Source organism: Takifugu flavidus, chromosome 2 (assembly GCF_003711565.1).
Source record: "Takifugu flavidus isolate HTHZ2018 chromosome 2, ASM371156v2, whole genome shotgun sequence".
NCBI lineage: Eukaryota > Metazoa > Chordata > Actinopteri > Tetraodontiformes > Tetraodontidae > Takifugu > Takifugu flavidus.
In genome coordinates, this window is record NC_079521.1 from 16,256,402 (window position 1) to 16,275,333 (window position 18,932).

Sequence of the window (18,932 nt, forward strand, 5' to 3'; positions counted from 1 at the left end):
GGGAATAAGATGAATCGTTTTGTTTCCATGTCTGTCTGTGCTCCAGTCTCAATCCTCCAGTGGTCTGGAGCCCAACCCGTCGTGTTCTGGACGCTCCAGTCCTCCCTCCGGCCCGTCACCTGTTGTTAATATACTCGGCCTAATCCACCCTGTTCAATGTCAGCAGTTCAAAAGGGCGCAGTTCGTATTTTTGTCAGCTTCAATTAGAGTGATACTCTTATGGGTTGCACGATCTCGTTTCAGCACTTGAGTCCCTTCAAAGGGGCTGAACATGTGGGGATTTCAGTCCTGATGCTGCAGGGATGGCACAGTCCTCCGCCTGTGAGGACGAGGGCCGGGACGAGGGCCGGGACGACGCCGGCCAATGGCTGCAGGGACGCTCAGTGTAGCATTTTCCCGAGGAGTGAAACCACACTAGTGCAGAGTGGAAGTGCAATAACTTATTGTACTTTAATTATTCACAAAATAAAACAAGCATGAATAAACCCATACACTAGTTTCAAAAGTCAAAGCCACAAAAATGAAAACTCGTAGGAAAAGAGAGGGCGGGGGGCACAAAATTGGAAATTTTAACACGTATCAAATAAACACTTCAAAAGTCAGACGCACATAAGGAATTGTCTCGTAACCTCTGAAAGAGTTGCAACAATTTACATGCACTAAAATATACACACAACAGCAACGCAATTATACTGCACAGTTGTACTGTTGCCTGGCTTCAGTAGTACTAGAGAGGAGAGATGCGGTACTGCGGCGTCGCACGCTAACGTGTCGTGGTGGCGCTTCGGAGAATGACATAAATAAGCAGGACAAAGGCGAAGAGCGCGCGTTACAACCTGAGCTACCAGATGCCAACGTGTGTGTGTGTGTGTGTGTGTGTGTGTGTGTGTGCACGCCGGTCACACAAACGGTCAATGTTAAACCAGCTGGAAGATAAGCAGGCCTGTCTGTCCTGACACACAATCCTGCAGCCTCCACACGGCTCTGGGTTAATTAAAAAGCCTTCCTGGTCTGTGTGTGTGACTGGGCCTCAGGCCCTGAGAGCGAGGGCTGCAGCTGAGCCAGAGGACAGAGTGGAAGTGAGCAAGTGTGTGTGTGTGTGTGCGCAGAGGTGGGCTCATAGGAGGGAAAAGAATCTTTGAAAGCAGAGCCATGACAGCTGAGGGGGAAGCATGTGTGAGGCATGTTTGTTTTGCATTTACCCCCTTTGGTGCAGCTGTGTGCACCGTCCTTTTCCCAGAACACCGGAACACAGCAGACGTCCTCATGGTCCGTCCTCCGTCCAGCCCCCGAGTCGCAGCCCAGGGGCCCCCATGTCTATATTTGCTAGAGATGTTCCGTTTTCAGACACTCTGCTGAGTTGGGCCGAGGAGGTAAACCCGGCCACGGACTTGTGGTGTTGTTTTGATGTGCTTCAAGCTCAAATCAAGCCAAGGGTTGCCGAGGGAACGGTGGGTTTTAATCGAGAGGTGCGATTTTAGCAGTTTTGATCTCTGCTTGAATCATAGTAACCTGGTCAAAGCTGCATCCAGAGTAAAGAGAAGGGGAATTCTGAGAGGCATTGCAAAAGGTTTGTCTCAGGAGCCAAAGCAAAGGTTAACGCGGTGTAAACTCAATTAGAGTTAATGTGGACACCGTCTCCCTCAAGAGCCTAACTCGTCGGTGCGTTGCAGAATTGAGCTGATGTAATGCAGCTAATTCCTGGACAAAATTCAAAGTTAATTTGATCGCTGTGACAGAAATGTGCGGTGGGATTTTTGGGGTGACTAAGTTTCAACACAGCTGAAGAATGGGGATGGATTCCTAAATTTCCTCGCTGGAATGATTAAATTAAAACCAAACATTAACTATTGGGCAGGTTTATAAATAGTAGCCACTTAGCTTGAGACGGCTAACAACCATAGTAGAAGATATAAGGCCCGCAGGACACACACCAGACCCCTCTTCATCTTGACGCTGTTATTTCAGGCTGAATGGCTGAATCGTAGGCGCTACTCTCCTGAGACTGGAACCTCAGAGGGAACAGTCGTGTCCACTTCCGGAGCCAAACAGATGGCCGTGCTTTCAGGTTTAGCGCTCCCAGCCTCCTCAGCCTTTCTTCCTCCTCCCTCTTTTCTCCTCTCCGATTGTCAGTGGATTGGGTCAGTGCTGCTGCAGGTGTATCCCGAAGACGGACTCTTGCCTGCGTTATACTGAGAAGCAGGCCGTTCCTGCACCTTCATTCTTTCAGATAATGCGTACGTGTTATTTTGCGAAAGGCACATGACCAAAAAGGGAAATAAAGCAATTAAAACTTACAAGGACGCAAAGAAAACATCACACCGGGGGGAAGGGTGGTGGTGGTGGTGGTGGTGGGGGGGGTAACGGCATTCAAAATTTAAATAATAAAGTAATAAAACAGCACCTGAACAGGGAACCAAAATGACACTAAAGGTGTTCTACAAACACGTCTTCCTGTATTTTATCTTAAGTGCACGGCTTTGTTTAGAATGATCTAATCCTTCGCTCGTCATCAGTACAACAGCTCTGGTCGGGCGTTTCCAAAAGGTCCCACCACCCACCGTCTCCTGTCCCTCTCCAGAGGTGTTCGCTCCTCACCGTGCGTGTGTTTTTGCATATCTATTTTATTGCAACGTTCAGGCTGTTGCCTTTGGAGATTACAATTCTGGTGCCTCCTCATCCCTTGCTGGGTTCGTCTTGACACCTCAGGACTCAAGAAGCCCCCCCCCCCACCATCTTTCAGACACCAACGCCTCATGTGGCCCAAGATATGGCGGCGCTGTGCTCTTTGGCCTTCATGCGCAGAGCGGCGATGCTGGAGGACTTGCGGTCAGGGTCCATGTTGAGATCGTAGGTGTTGATGCCTGCGGGGATCCCGGGGGACCCTCCGAACAGGCTGCCCATGTGAGCCTGTCCCATGTGACTGGCGGGACTTGGCATGCCGAGAAAATCGGAGACCCCGCTGGCAGAGTGAGGGTGAGGCGTCATACAGGAAGTCACAGTGTCGCAGGGCACGACGCAGCCCGGCACAGGTGATGCTGCACTGCTGCCGCCAATCCAAGAGGGGTTCTGAATCTGGAGGGATGAGCAGAGAGCAACGGTGTTTAGGGTCACAGTCGAGGCTAAGATGCTGCTGTCATACCTTTAATCTTAGTTTACGTTAAGGGTTTAGGGATTTCTGCCGTCTCCTCTATGCAGACGATACGTTGTTGTTAGCGGCATTATTGCTAATTTGTCTTGTTCTATATCGTAGCGCGTCAGTGTTCCCCCGGTGTTGATGTATCTGGTCTTGACGTGTGTGCGATAGTTGATTGTTCAGCTTTATCCAGGATGATTCTAAATCCCTGAACCTAATCTGCCCTTCAACCACTGCGGCCTCCCAAGTTACAAGTCAAGGTTTAAGGATTTGCGCGCTGTTTTCAAATGACACCTTTTATCTGCTTGTCGATCGTTGTGATCTAAGCAGAAGATAAAGGCTCCAAAGCTTCATGCAACCATCTGGCCATGGTCATTCCTGGACCTTCTCTAATCCAGAAGGTCGCGTTCAGATTTCTTCGCCCTCCTTTCACTGAAACTCAGCCAGGAATTCCTGTACATTTGTATCCTGATGGTTTCAAGATGTCGCTGCGTTCCCTACCTCTGCCAAGAAGGTTCTACTTTTATCTCCACCTTCTCCTTAATAAGTAGGATTTAAACAACCTAAACACTTTCCCGTTGACCCAGATTCAGGTAAACATTCAGATTAAGGTTTAATCCCGAGGGATTTAGCCGTGATGGTAATGGGCCTGAATGACATCTGCATTCAGGTGTTGTGTCTCTACCTGTGCGTAGTTTTCAGGACGTGTGAGGAGAGGCAGCTCGTAGGCCGTTGAGAAGTGTGTTCGGACCTGCTGCATCTGACCAAAACGCTCCCTTTTCCTCCATTTTGCCCTCCGGTTCTGGAACCACACCTGCAGAGAGAAAAGGCCTGGGTGTTAGCCAAGAACACGTCCAGATGGTTGATGTGAGGGATGAGCTGTTGCATCTGTGCTCAGGGTTTAATCTGTGCTTTAAGTTGTTCAGAATCACTCTTATTTTTGCTCGAGACCCCTTCTAGAACCCCTCGGATTCCAGATTTTGGATTTGAACGCTTCATTTCACGCTTCCCCGAGCGTTGGCGGGCTCCACGGTCGCGTCCGCGTGACTCCTCGCCGATCAGACTTGCGACTTCGGGACCTGGCACTTCGCTCCCGCTTCACAGCGACGAGGCGATCGGGGAAATTGAAAAGTCAGATGGGATCATGCGTCAGCTTTGTTTACGTTTTCCTTTTTAATTTCCTGAAGCCTGAAGCTCCCTGGCTTTGAGATGCTGTCTCCTCCACAGATTAAGGGGGGCACACACACACACACACACACACACACACATGCAGCACAGGATGTAATCCCACTTTCGCTCACACCACCTTCTACCCTGGCCACCGATCACCGTTTACAGCCTTATTATAAAGCATTAAAATGCGCTTATATCTCGGTGCTTTCAAGGGTCGGCGGCGGCTCCCGTCGCTGTTACGCGCCGAGTCTGTTGGCCATTACGCGCAGAGGACATATTTCTGTGCTGCGTGCGCTGTGTCGTGACAGTAATTGGTAAAGACCATGACAGCTTAAGTAGCTGCTGGACTTTCAATGAGGCTTTATTTATGTTACAGCCCCAGAGAGAAGGAGCGGAGGAACGGCGAGCTGGCCCCAGCAGGAGAGCCGTATGGGGCTGAAAACACTTTGAAGTGAAAGACCGGTTCAGAGGATTGATAACCCACCTCCGCTGTCACTCATGTGACCTAAACGAATAGAAATCCAAAGCTGAGCCTGGATCGAGTTTTCCAGCGCTCCCGAAAAGCTCGACCAATATCGGGCAAACGCCGTTGTTCATTGGGTTAAGAGCGTCCTGCCCCCCCCCCATCCCCCACCCCCGTGTGTTCTCCAGCAGTTTCTGGATGTGAGCAGCTTGACAGATCCCTCTGATGGTTTTACACCAAGAATTCAGAGACCCCCCCCCCCCCCCCCCCCCCGAACATCTTGGTCTGTGTTTGGAGGATCCGCACACCTGTGTTTGCCTGCTAAACGCCACATGTCGGACGCCATCTAATCTCCCTGAGCTCCCTGGGCTAACAGAACACCGAACCCGAGAAATGCGATGTTGTTGAAACCCCGACCCCTGACCCCTGACCTCCCCGCGTATCTGTAGGGCGTATGACTCGGATCTGAACCTACTTTCTCCCTTTGAAAGGCCGAGAATGAAAAAGCAAACAGACCGCAGACCCCGAGGTCCGCTTCTCCTGCCCAGCGTACTTAGTGTGCGAAGCGGCGAATGATGAGGTGCAACACCCGTAACCTTCCTCACGCTTTATATCCGCCCGCCAGATTTTACACAATTAGTGCCAAACAATGGAGCACAACTCACGGAGAAAGTGTCTGTGCGTGAAAGGTAGCGAGAGGTGCAGCCATCTTGGGGCTTTTATCTTTTTTTTTTTTAAATGGAGGATTTAAGGGAGCCGCTGGGAGAGCTGGGGGGGGGGCTGTAAAGCTGCATCCATCTGAGGAGCCTGTGATAGTCTGAGCTGCAGTGTGGAGCGCCTTAACCTCAGAACCTCGGGGTTGAGTTATAACCCTGCGGTTACGCAGACTTCCTGTGTTTCACTGCCTCTTTGGTCACCGTTCCAGGACGTCACATGAAGGGGCGTTTTTAATATTATTTGTTTTGTTTTTTTTATCGCCCTCTTATCTCATTTACACAAAGCAAATGAAACCAGCTTGTTGTTTCTTTGTGGCGCGTGGCACATTAGAAAAAACTCAGAAAAACCCAGATATGGCTCCTAATATCAGTCCCCGGCTGGCTCGGAGCTCATGGGAAGGGTTTCACACCTACCTTGGACGCCACAGCAGGGACACATTCTTGTCTGAACAGGATGTTAATGAAAGAAAAACACAGAAAATCCCTGGGCTTTGGTGCTCACACACACATGCGCACGCGGTCCCGCTCTCTGTGCACAGATGTCGGTGTGTGTTACACGATCAGATTGTATGTAAATCAGTTCAGAAGGTCACAGCGAGGGCTCGGGTCAGAGAGGACCCGGACGCCTCGGGCGCCACTCGTACCGGCCGAACTCGCAAATTCATGAAGGCAAATGGCGAGAGACACGGGAAGGGGGGGGGGGGGGGGGGGGGTGTTCCCCATCTACATACAACGGACTCAAACACGTTTCCTCGCGTGACGCTGGGAGTCAGCGCGCCTCAGAGTGCACATATGAGGCCCAGGCCGCTCGGCTCTGTGGGCCCCCGCAGCCTGCGCTATCTCCCACCCCCCCCCCCCCCCACACTAGCAGATATATGCCTCTCGCCGCGCCGTGAGTGACGTTATCTGTGCAGATGTTGGGGGATCGGCGGGGCCGCGTTCTGAAAACATTGTTGTGCTGTGACGAAGCGCTCCTCGCCGAAAGGCTCACGATTAGACGGCTAATCTGAATCTGAGCTTAACCTCGGCCTGTTATTACAAATCTGATGCTTGTTATCTTAACTTGTCTGCCAGCTATATTACCCCCCCCCCATCACTTAGATACCTCAGAGAAGTCTTTCTGATCGGTCTACAGTACCTGCACGCGGGCCTCGGTCAGGTCGGTCCTCAGCGCCAGCTGCTCGCGGGCGTAAACGTCAGGATAGTGCGTCTTCTGGAAAACCTTCTCCAGCTCCTCCAGCTGGTAGCTTGTAAAGGTGGTGCGGTTGCGCCTCTTCTTCCCCTTGTTGCTCTCGCCTCCGTCCCCCTTGTCCAGGGGGCTGTCGGAGGTGGCCTTCATACCCGAGTCCTTCACAGCCAGGTAGCTGGAGTCCATTCCCGGTGGTTCTGAATCTGGTGCCGAGTCTGCCAGGCCCGAGCCGTCTTTACCTGCAGGAAGACGGAGGAGGTGGAATCAACGGAGGCCTTCCAGCCCGGACAACCTTCTAACTGACGAGGTGAGAGGATCATTACACGCGGACGCCATCCGTCACCGGGCCTGCGTCAGCCGTATTAGACAGCCGCGGCCGTAATGTGCCGAATTGAACTGCTATTTTTCAGGATTGAGCCTGTAATGCGGAGTTAACCGAAGGCATGTGTGAGGATTCCTCAGATGAAGAACATGATAAAGTGCACGGGCTGATATTCCAACTTCATAAACGCTCGACTCCCGCTGCTTTATCCCAAATATTAGAAGCAGCCTTTAGCAATAATCTCTGACTGTGATGCCCATTTATCATGAACGGCCTCTTGGAAGTAGCCAAGAGTCGTCCGCAAACAAACCCGCAGCACGACGGACGGCTGCTCCAGTCAGCTGTGATCTCCCTCGACCTGCCCCTGGGAGTGTGGTCGTCATTTGATGTATTAGGCTCATCAGCGTGGCGAAACACAACATTTGCTGGGGCGGGACGGATGGATTTCACACTAAATTTGGCTATGCTGTAAAATATATATATATTTTACAATGGCATGCGAATGGAGTACGTGCCAGTTGGGCTGGTTGCGCAATCGCTTTGAGCTTTTGTGGGAGCCGAACAGACGAACATACACATCGACTGAACCTTTGTCACAATTCATTAGTGAGAGAGTTCCATAGAAAAACAATCTCTCTCTCTCTCTCTCTCTCGCTCACACACACACACACACACACACACGATCACTTTCTTCCGTGTGGAACCTCTGGCAGCTCTCACAGATTCTGGTCTAAGTGGGCAGCGGCGTTCCCACCCTTCGCTGGCGAGCCATCACACACCTTTGGATGAACGTGCGCTGAGCTTAAACGTGCGCTGAGCTTAAACGTGCGCTGAGCTCTAAACGTGCCTCCTTGTCGTTTCATCCCGGCCGTCCGTCGGGTTTGAGGCAGCTGACCTCCACCTGCCGACCGTGTCGGTTCAGGTGTGGCGACCTCACGGGACGCGTCTCGCTTACGGATGCTTTTTATCCAGGGTGGAGGACAGGATGCCCTTTTCCGGATCCTCCTCCCTTGATTCTGCTTCATCATTGTGACCCGACCCGGTTCTTCTGTGAATATTAAACTCTGGCAGTTTTAAACGCACCGTTTTCCTTTTTATCTGCATATTTCTCCAAACATCTGTGTTTCTGATATGTTGTTAGCAGCTACGGCTTCTCCACCTCCTCTCCAACACAAATACTCAGTAATAACATAGACACTCTTCGATCCGGGCACCAACAGTGCACTCGTCTTCTCCTTTTACACACACACACACACGCACACACACACACACGCAAACACACACACGATCACTTTCTTCCGTGTGGAACCTCTGGCAGCTCTCACAGATTCTGGTCTAAGTGGGCAGCGGCGTTCCCACCCTTCGCTGGCGAGCCATCACACACCTTTGGATGAACGTGCGCTGAGCTTAAACGTGCGCTGAGCTTAAACGTGCGCTGAGCTCTAAACGTGCCTCCTTGTCGTTTCATCCCGGCCGTCCGTCGGGTTTGAGGCAGCTGACCTCCACCTGCCGACCGTGTCGGTTCAGGTGTGGCGACCTCACGGGACGCGTCTCGCTTACGGATGCTTTTTATCCAGGGTGGAGGACAGGATGCCCTTTTCCGGATCCTCCTCCCTTGATTCTGCTTCATCATTGTGACCCGACCCGGTTCTTCTGTGAATATTAAACTCTGGCAGTTTTAAACGCACCGTTTTCCTTTTTATCTGCATATTTCTCCAAACATCTGTGTTTCTGATATGTTGTTAGCAGCTACGGCTTCTCCACCTCCTCTCCAACACAAATACTCAGTAATAACATAGACACTCTTCGATCCGGGCACCAACAGTGCACTCGTCTTCTCCTTTTACACACACACACACACACACACACACACACACGCACACACACACACGATCACTTTCTTCCGTGTGGAACCTCTGGCAGCTCTCACAGATTCTGGTCTAAGTGGGCAGCGGCGTTCCCACCCTTCGCTGGCGAGCCATCACACACCTTTGGATGAACGTGCGCTGAGCTTAAACGTGCGCTGAGCTTAAACGTGCGCTGAGCTCTAAACGTGCCTCCTTGTCGTTTCATCCCGGCCGTCCGTCGGGTTTGAGGCAGCTGACCTCCACCTGCCGACCGTGTCGGTTCAGGTGTGGCGACCTCACGGGACGCGTCTCGCTTACGGATGCTTTTTATCCAGGGTGGAGGACAGGATGCCCTTTTCCGGATCCTCCTCCCTTGATTCTGCTTCATCATTGTGACCCGACCCGGTTCTTCTGTGAATATTAAACTCTGGCAGTTTTAAACGCACCGTTTTCCTTTTTATCTGCATATTTCTCCAAACATCTGTGTTTCTGATATGTTGTTAGCAGCTACGGCTTCTCCACCTCCTCTCCAACACAAATACTCAGTAATAACATAGACACTCTTCGATCCGGGCACCAACAGTGCACTCGTCTTCTCCTTTTACACACACACACACACACACACGCACACACACGCGCCCTTCTGTCCGTTTCTAACAGCAGGTTTGCAAATGTCAAAGCCAATTTTTGCTTCTCATGGAAACTTTTGGACCTTGTCAGGGTTCAGTCCTCTGCGGTCCCGTCCCAGCGCTATCTAGAACTACAGTCAGGTCTCCGGGCCAGAGCGAGTCCGCCCTGGTCTGGATGGGCGGCCGTGTCTGCACGTCAGGCCGCTCTCTGCCTTTTCTCCTGCGCCGCCGTTCGTGACTGACACATCCTGTTAGTTCTGAGAGGATCGAATGCGTTTCATCCCAGCGTAAATAACTCGTCATATTTCCCTGGCCCGCAGCCCCGGTCGCCACAAGCCGCCGGGCCCTCCGACACGGCCAGGCCTCCACCTGATCAAAGGCCCCTGTTTATACTGCACGTCACTGCTGTTTTCTTGGCGGGGGCTGGATATTGTGACAATCTTCTGTTTGTTTCCGTGTGATCCGCCGGGGCTGCCGGGCTGTTCAGCCTGGACAGCGGCGGTCTGAACAGCATGTCTGAGGAACACGGGCTAAAACGCGGGGAAATAAAAGGTTACCGCCGAAAAGAAAACAAAGGGACGGGTGTAATCATCGCCCTTTCGCCCGGGACGCCTTGGCGTGCGTCGCCGGGGCCGACCGACCCTGACGTCAGCTGTTTTGGACATTGCGCGACGCTTCCGGAAAGGCCGTCTCGCGGGTCAGACGTCCGCGGCAGACGGCTCTTTAATTCGCGGCTGAGAACGAGGAGGCCAGATCAAAGGGTCGTTTAACGAGCTGTAAAGCGACAGGGCACCTTCCCTGCCTCTTTATGGACTGGGAAGACTGGGGTCAGCGCGCCGCGTTAAGAGGAAACACTATAAATTAAACACCACACGACGGCGGCCGAGCCGGATTGAGCACACGTAGGTCAAAGTTAAAGAAAAGAAATATTGGAACCCGAGCGTTTATGTGTAGAGCTGCTTTACTGGCTGGAAACGTAGATCCAAAACATGTAGATGTGCAGGGATTCTTTCTTTTTGCTTGTACAGAAACACAGATTTCTTATGCAGAACTCCAAGATCTCACAGATACTTTACTGACTTGTGTTGGTAGACGTTCGAGACGGTCGCCTGAATACACTCCTGGAAATTGTGAATATGATAAAATGAGAATGTCGGGAAAACAATTCCAGAGATTAAAAGTCCAGTTTTCCAAATTCATTATTCTGCTTCATTCCTGGGGGAAAAAAATAAAGAAATAAATCCTCTTCTTTTTTTTGAAATCACACCATCAACACCATTTGTTAAATTTGTTATTTAGTTCCACGTTGGTCAGACTTAGATGAAATTTTAGGATCCACTGTGAATCCTTGAACTACTTATTTTGGTCTGGGTTTGCTCAATTCGCCTCTGTTGAAAAATAGCCTCAAACGTGTCGTAAATAAAGTTAAATCCGAGCGTCCGGGCCGATAATTCAATGGTATTGTCTTTACGCACTCACATGATGCGTTGTTATGGTAAAAATAGCCGATTCCTCCGCTGTGGGAGACGCATCTTGACGGTCTCTTTGACCCGTTTCTGAAATCTAACCCTGGTCTCTTTTGGAACAAATAACACGACTATGAATAGCTTGATGCTGTGTTTTTCTCTATGGTGTCAGGTGCATTCATCACACACACACACACACACACACACACACACACACACGGCTGGATACTGCAGCTATGAAAAGAGTGTACGTCACACAGCGGTTAACATTAACACTTTTTTTTTTCACAGCATAAACTTTTATTTCGTGACAGGTAGCCCTGCGCTTTGAAATCTGAGCCCGCTGACTGACGCGGCGGTGATCCACGACCAAAATGCACAGGCCGTCTGACAAAAACACCCATAAATCCCAGGACTGATAAATCACCTTTCACACACTCTTTTGTCTTCCGCCACCCCCCCCCGCTCCTCCTCCGTGTATCCCACCAGCTCTCTGCCAAATGTTCCCTTCACCTCCTGCTTTTTGCTGTTTAATAGAAGGAGAACATTCCATCACGTGTGTAGAACATTCTGTACGTGTTCATACAGAAATTGTTCCACGTTTGCGGCGAATAAAAGCCTTCAGCGCTCTAAAATGGGATCTGACGACAGACTCGAAGCAGCAGCAGAGGTTATGAAAGCAACCGCCGCATCATTACTGTCACATTCAGCCCGTCAACACAGGCAACCGAACAAACTCATCACGCTGGAACACCCATATTACGTGTTTCGGGGACCCACTGATGCAGTAGATGCCTATTAAATACCAGTAAAGTCCACTCCACAGGTTCCTAGGCCTCAAAATTTGATCCGGTGTCAGAGTTGACCCTATTCTATCTTTGCCTCATGACTCTAACCCCCCCCCCCCCCGAAGCCTCACCTGAGTGAGTGACCTTCAGAGCAGAGCGGGGTTGCTCGCCGCCGGGGCCTTTATCCGCCGCACCCTCGCTCGCCCGTGTAAATGGAGCCAAAAGTAAACTTTGCTGCCCAACTTTAGGCTGAATGGTGAAATGACCCTCTGTCACTGTCACCTCTGCTCATGTCAGAGGCCGACCGAAGTGTGCCGGGCTGCTCCGGTCGGGAGACTGGTTCCCATTACCCCCCCCCACCGCTCGAACCAATCAGTGCTAAAGGCCACTGAAGGATGCTGGTGGTGCTGTGCCGGCTAACAGATAATCAGAGGAGACAAAAGACTTGGAAAGTCGATCCTGAATGAATAATAAAGAGGAAAAAAGTTTTCTGGCATCCGACAATAAATTGAGTGATCAAAAAGAAAAAATCCCAATCCCGTAATAATTAGCCCCACAAATCAACAGCAAAAGCAGCAAACTTCCCTTCGCTGCAGTTAGACACGGACCGTCCCAAACTGCATCCAAATGTTGCAAACTGGAGCTTCGGGGGTTTCAAATGGATTTTCTCTGTCAGAGAAAGGCTCCCCCCCCCCCGAAACACGGGGCGGCAGGAAGGCCGAGCTAAAGGTCGGCGCCCTCTGATGCGGCGGGAGGATGTGGACGCATCAAAAGAGGAAATGCGGAGGACCACAAAGACAGCAAAATGGCTGATCAATCACTTATTAACCACTTATTAATCACTTATTACTCGCTTATTACTCGCTTATTATTGCGTATGATCGAGTCCCTCACTTTGAACATTATATGTTTGTGCTGAATTTTCTGCCTCACGTGGTTTTAAATTCAAGCAATTAGAAAATTTAATTGCTTCTATTCATTTTTATTATTATGTTTTAAAGACCTGCTTTAATCCTATTTTTTGAAGTGAGGAATTAATAGAAATAAAAGAGGAATTCATTAAATAAGATGACGTAGTGTGGATACAGTATCACTTATATTATTTGGGTGTTTATTTTTATTGAAGGAAGATGTTAAATGCATTTTAAAATTGTTCAAGATATATACGTTTTTTACATTTTTTTTTTTTTTGGTCTGGGTGTTTTCCAGCAGATTGAATTTTTCTGGCATGGCTGAATTATGAACTGGTCTGAGTGGGACCCAACTCTTCCTCTCGGGTCTGTTGTCACGGACATCTGAAAACAGCCTGAACTGAACCGATGGAGCCACAAATTATAAGATGGAAGCCACGCTGACGATTTGAAAGTACCCGACGATTGCGTAAAACATAGGTTTGATATAGAAATGAGACAGGAAGTAAAATCCTCCACGTTCCAACAAACACACGGGGACTCATTCATCATGGAGCTGCAGCCACAGACGCGAGATAAAAGGTCTCCATCAGGAATTCCCGTTTTACAGCAGCAACATCGTCTTTCTGTGCTAGAATAAGAGAGAAGGGAATTTCTAGGAGGTTTGGTTCCACAGTCGCGTTGGGAAAATCGATTTTATTTCTCACGAACTCGAGATTTTTCTAATTAACTTATTTTTTTAAAATCAAGTGTTTTTCCCCACCGATATATCTGGATACGTCCGGAAGATTTAAACAGGCCGACATATAATATAAATAAAATATAAATATATGTACATGTATTTTTTTTAAATCGGGAAACTGACATTTGTAACCATTGTATGAGAAACCTGTTGCAGGCACGACTTCCCTTATTCAGCACGAGCGTGAACTAACTAACTAACTGACTGACTAACTAACTAACTAAATAAATAAATGATTATCTTTCTTTACAATACAAACCAAGAAAAATATATATAATATTTGTTTTAGTTTCCTGAAACACCGTGCCTTAAACTATTATTATTGTTGTTGTTGTTGTTGTTGTTGTTGTTGATGATGATAATTACTATTGTTGAGGTTGACTTTTTTTTTTACTTATTAGTTTTTTTGTAATCGGTTTGCGTCAATATTCAATATTATTTCCCGGGTAAATAACTGTAAAAACAGATAAACAGATTTGTTGAGCGGACAGAAACAACATTTTGTGATCATCACACACACACGCACACACACACACGCACACACACACACACACACACACACACACACACACACACACACACACAATTAGCTATATAATCTAATACTCAAGCAAAAGTTCTTTAAGCTTCAGTTCGGTGTGATGGAACGACATAGTAAACGTATGCCTGCGTGCACACGCGCGCGTGTCGTATCGTCTTCATAACCTCTTGCTCCTTGTTTCGATTTAGAGTTGGAGCTCCAACATCATCTGCGCGCACAGAAGCAAATAAAGCGTCCAAATAAATCTATAAAAATGCGCCGCACCTGTACAGGGGCTCAACCCCCCCAATTATTCACCCACCAGAGCTGCGCCCCCCCCAACACACGCACTTAAATCTAATTGGAGTCAATCGTGCACAGCAACGCAATGAAAATCTTGTCTGTTTGGAGTTAACTGTTTGCGCCATCTGAAAACCTGCTAATTTAATTGCTCCCCGGCTCCGGGATTGAGGATTTTAATGCAGATTATCGCATTAAATGCGCCCTAATTCAATTTTGACAAGCAAATGGGACAATTTGATCGTCGAGGAGTGCGTCTCACTTCTCTTACGCGCAAACCGGAGCGGAGAGGCTGCGGGGAAACAAATGGAAAAGAGGCAGCAAACGCGTTTGTTGCGTGGCGATTTGGATTCCAAAGAGACGTAAACAGCGATGGAGCTCATCACCCTCCGCTGTGGAGGATGAACCGGATCGAGAGGAAACTTCTTCCTCTCCTCGGCTCCTCACTTCACCTTTTTAAAGTTTCTTTCCGTCTCACACTCACCATAACAGGAGACGAGCGCGCCGCCGTGTCCGCCGTCCTGCTGCAGTTTGCCCTCCTCCGGGGGTGTCTTGCAGGAGGACCTCTGCGTGAAGAGGTGGTATTTGCTGAAAGTGCCTTGCCCAGCTGCAGCGGCATCCAATGACGGGCACTCCTGCTGGAAGGGGCTCCGGGACTTCTCCCCGTACGCGTGACCTTTGTTGGGCAGGAAGGCGGTCGGGCTGTACTTGGTGTCGGGGGCCGGGAATGTCCTAAAGTGGTCCGTCTGGTGATCCCTGCTCTGCACTGCTGAGGGGCTGTAGTACGAATCCATGGATGTCATATCGCTGTATGAAATGCAGATCTCGGCGTTCATGCTTAAAAAAGAGTCAACGGAGGAAAAAAGGAAACTTCCCCCCCCCCCCCTCTCTCTCTTTCTCCCTCTCTCTCTCGCGCTCCCCCTCCCTCCGACGCCCCCCCTTTCTTCCTCTTGCAGGGACTCGCTGAGGCTGCGGCGCGCACTGGTCCGCAGCTGGATTTGGTTATAAAACGATTCAGATCTTTTCCAGGAACCACTGTCGTTGACCAAACACTCCAAACTTCCCCCCCCCCCAGGTCTGAGGAGAGGTGCACAAACCCGTGTGTCCTCTGAGGATGGGACTCAGATCTCCTGCTCTCCCCGGCGATTGTGTCGATGACATGAGCGAGTGAGGCTGCTTATTAACGGCGGAGGGGGGACTTAATAGAGAGGCCCTGGAGGTGGTGGCGGGGGGGGGGGGTTTGGTCTTTGACACATGACATTAATGTAATTCGGATACGAATATAGGTCCTGAGTGATGGCGCTGGGGCGGAGAGGGCGCGATTTCACGCTTCATTCGCGACGGTTCATCGAGGCCAAACGATCCATACTGAGCTGATTGTGTTTGTGGTGGCTTCTGAATAAAAGTGAGTTTTAGTTTTATCTTTCTTTTATTTTCTGTTACCAGCTCTTCAGTGTTTGTTTGGAATCCCCCCACTTGCATCGCAAATGTGTATTTACGCACAAATCGCGCGAGGTTGAAAAGCCTTTTTAAAAAAATAAAAATAAAATACATATATACGATTTTAAAAAATCATAAATTGCGAAACAAATGTGAGAACAAGAGGCGGATTTTCCTTCTTTGCTTGCAGCAGAATCATCTCTCGTCTCCGTTTCACCCTGGCGCGCCTCCGCCGGTGGCCTTGATGATGAATATTAATCATTTATTAATATTCCTGGAATCAAACTCACGTTTAAACCCCAACAACCCAGGTGAATCGATTCCGTGGCTCCTGGACCGATTTTAACAAAACTCCCATTTGAAAACGGAATCAGATGATTATTGTTCCTGGTTAAATACTTTAAAACAAGCACGCCCTCAACAATTCAATAGAAAATAAGAAGTAAATAAAGGGAAGTTCTAAATTGTACTTCCAGACCATCCGAATTTCCTCGGCTTTTATGCATAATTTGGGGTATCACAGAATTTAAATTTTCCAAATATTTATGCCCAGAAAAGGAAAAAAAGAAATGCGACAGTAATTCAGTTACATCACTTAATAACTGCATGCTCATCATTTATTACGGATAAAAATCTTAAAAAGAAAAAATATAGTATTAATATATTTAGTATATAGTATATATAGTTATAGTTATATAGTTACAAAATAACTATATAATTACATAAGTCTTTTTTGACGTCAACCTTGAAGTGATGGTGGATGTTTTAATGCTGCCGTGCGTGTGATCCCAAAGATTCCGATTTATTGTGCACATCTGACAACACACGTGGTGCACACATGCATCTGTGCCACTGCGTGTGGGAGAAAAGAGGAGAAAATCTGCTGTATTTAAATTAGATTAAGCGCATAAACCTGAAAGGTGTCTCCGCTCTGAAAACACGGGCCCCCGCCCCGCACGAGTCCCGCCGTCCGAAGGCTGCTGGGAGATGAAGTCACTTTGCGGCAATTTGTGATTCGTGCACTCAAACAAATATCGAATTACTCCGAACTCTGGAGTGATTTAGGGCTGTGAACCAGACCTAATGATTATTTAGCTTCGCTGCCAACCTGCTGGGGTGCTCTCTCTGAGAGCAGATGTTAGGGGAAGAGCTCTCAGAGCTCCAAAGGCCAGAGGACTCAAGTCGGCCTCGCAAGTGTCCTTCCTGCAGCTCTTTTCCTATGGAGCCTCGGCATCACCAGGACTCGGAGTGCTGCCTAAATGTTCCCTGACCTGTTTTCATCTCCAGAACCGCTCCAAGAACTTCCACCAGGGCTGTAAATAAAGGCGAGCTAGAATGTGTTTTGTGTTTCCACCGGCATGTTCCGAGTGCGGTTCACCGTTCTTGGCCACAAGCACGACTTGATCTCCTTTTATTCACAGAGAAAAGCATCCCTTGTTTTACCAACAGCAATTGTTTTATTATAAGAACCAGGCAGAGTTTCGTTTGCCTTTATACCTCTGGACGGAAGGGGGGGGGCTTTTGTTTTGGAGGAGGGGCAGTCCCTGCTATTGCGAAATTATTTATGTGTCAGTTTCCTGGCAGTGTGAGTGAGACCTTCCCTTTGACAGTAGGCCCACCTGCAGCAAATAATGGAGCACGAGCACGCACGCGCGTGCGCACGTTGCGTTCAGATGCAGATTCCCTTCCTCAAAGTCACCCATCTGACGTCTGACTGCTGTTCATCGGACATTGTTTTCCGGTGAATCTCGCCGCCTTATATGTTCCTCTGATGAGGTGGACCGACGTTCCCTACGTCCGCACGTCGGTGGGATCAGGCTTCGGTCTCATTCGTGCTCTTTGCATTCCAAAATCGCGTGTTTGTTTGCGGCGGGGACTCCAGAACAAAAGCTGCGGCTGAAGGACGTGGGGGGGTGCGGCTGGTGGTGGGTGAGTGGGGGGGGGTTGTCAGCAGACAGCCGGCAGCTTCTTAAATATTTGTCATCGCCGGATCCTTCTAAACTGAGGCCCTATTGACTCCCAGCCGTGACTAATTTTTTTAGGAAGCCCTCCTTTATTATGGTGTGCATCCCGACTCTTCCCTCACACAAAAATTATTGTCCCCCCTGACCCTGTGGGTCACCGGGTCGGGCTGCCGGTCTTCCACTAATCAGTATCCACTAAACTGGATATTTTCTGACTGCGGATGAAGACACGAGGCCACATCCTATCGCGCCGCCGACAACATTAAACTTTAGCCTCTCCGGCTGGGCTGTAGCCTGCAGCGAGCAGCCTGATTGAGGCCTTTGATGGGCATTAATGCAGCATGGAGACGCGGCTTTGTGTGAGGATGGAAGTGGACGGAGAGCGGAAGAGGAAGGAGAGAAGCCCTAATTTCACATAAAAGCGACACTCTTCCGTCTTCCTCTCTGGGTTTCTGGTGGTGTCGGCCTTTGCCTGGGAGCGCGCCGGGGGTGGGGGGGGGATCCACGTCACATGGAGCATGGAGCAACAGCTCAGTGGCAGGGTCCAAAATCAGGAACGCCTGAGCCATTATCTGGCCCAAAGACAGGTGGTCCGGCCCACGGGCGAAGCATCTGTAATGATTCTGGATCGCATCTTCGGCCTCCGACAGGGAGAGCGAGCCGCGCCGCGCTGACGTGATCCATCCCAGCGACAGGCGATTTATCTGACTGGATCCCAGATTGACCTCCTGTCGTAACATCACAGAGGAGCCACATGTGAAAAAACAGACCCCCCCGCCCTCCTGCCGGACTGGTGGATCGATCATTTTCATGCGCTCGTGTCACAGACCAGCTCCCTCACGTGCGTTTGAAGGCGTCAGTTATGGATTGCGAGTGAAGCTCTCTCAGACGGAGCAGCACGGCATCTGAGCTTCTAAATTTGGAGTTCCCTCAGTGAGCTGCATTCCAAAACCCTCGCCAACCAGCAGTTTAGCCCTTCGGACACCTGCTTTCACATAAACGTGACCCCTGCTCACATCAGGCCTTCAGAAATGTTGCCGTATTACACATTAGATGCACCGTAGCAGCGGCGCGGCTAACGCCAACCAGACATTCCAGCGCTTATGGGAACTAAATCTTTACTGGCATGTGAACACATCTCTGATGGTACTCATATTTGCACGACGTTAATATAATTCAGTTCAACATGAGCCGGGCTTCTTTATGAGCGCTCGCTGCGTAGTTTGGCGCGGGGCGCGGCGATAACGCGGTGCGTGCGTGTTGATAAAAGTCAGAGGAAAATCCCGCGCAGATGTACGCCGCTCGGCCCCGTTTGACTGCTCCGTC

General features: G+C 49.6%; 1 protein-coding gene across 1 annotated transcript; it reads right to left on the reverse strand.

The window, feature by feature from the left end:
• Nucleotides 1-425: 425 nt before the first annotated feature.
• alx4a (ALX homeobox 4a) lies at nucleotides 426-15,376 on the reverse strand. Its single transcript, XM_057025026.1, has 4 exons — nucleotides 14,687-15,376; nucleotides 6,627-6,916; nucleotides 3,822-3,950; nucleotides 426-3,075 (listed from the first exon to the last, which is right to left on the reverse strand). The coding sequence occupies exons 1-4, from the start codon at nucleotides 15,036-15,038 to the stop codon at nucleotides 2,755-2,757; spliced, it is 1,092 nt and encodes a 363-aa protein (XP_056881006.1). The 5' UTR covers nucleotides 15,039-15,376; the 3' UTR covers nucleotides 426-2,754.
• Nucleotides 15,377-18,932: the final 3,556 nt, after the last annotated feature.

What these genes read in the sequence shown, in the direction of transcription:
- alx4a (XM_057025026.1), bottom strand. Translation starts at nt 15,038, where the DNA reads ATGAACGCCGAGATCTGCATTTCATACAGCGATATGACATCCATGGAT. An exon ending in CGCGCTCGTCTCCTGTTATG is followed by an intron (nt 6,917 to 14,686) that starts GTGAGTGTGAGA and finishes GTCTTCCTGCAG; the next exon opens with GTAAAGACGGCTCGGGCCTG. An exon ending in GTCCTGAAAACTACGCACAG is followed by an intron (nt 3,076 to 3,821) that starts GTAGAGACACAA and finishes TCATCCCTCCAG; the next exon opens with ATTCAGAACCCCTCTTGGAT.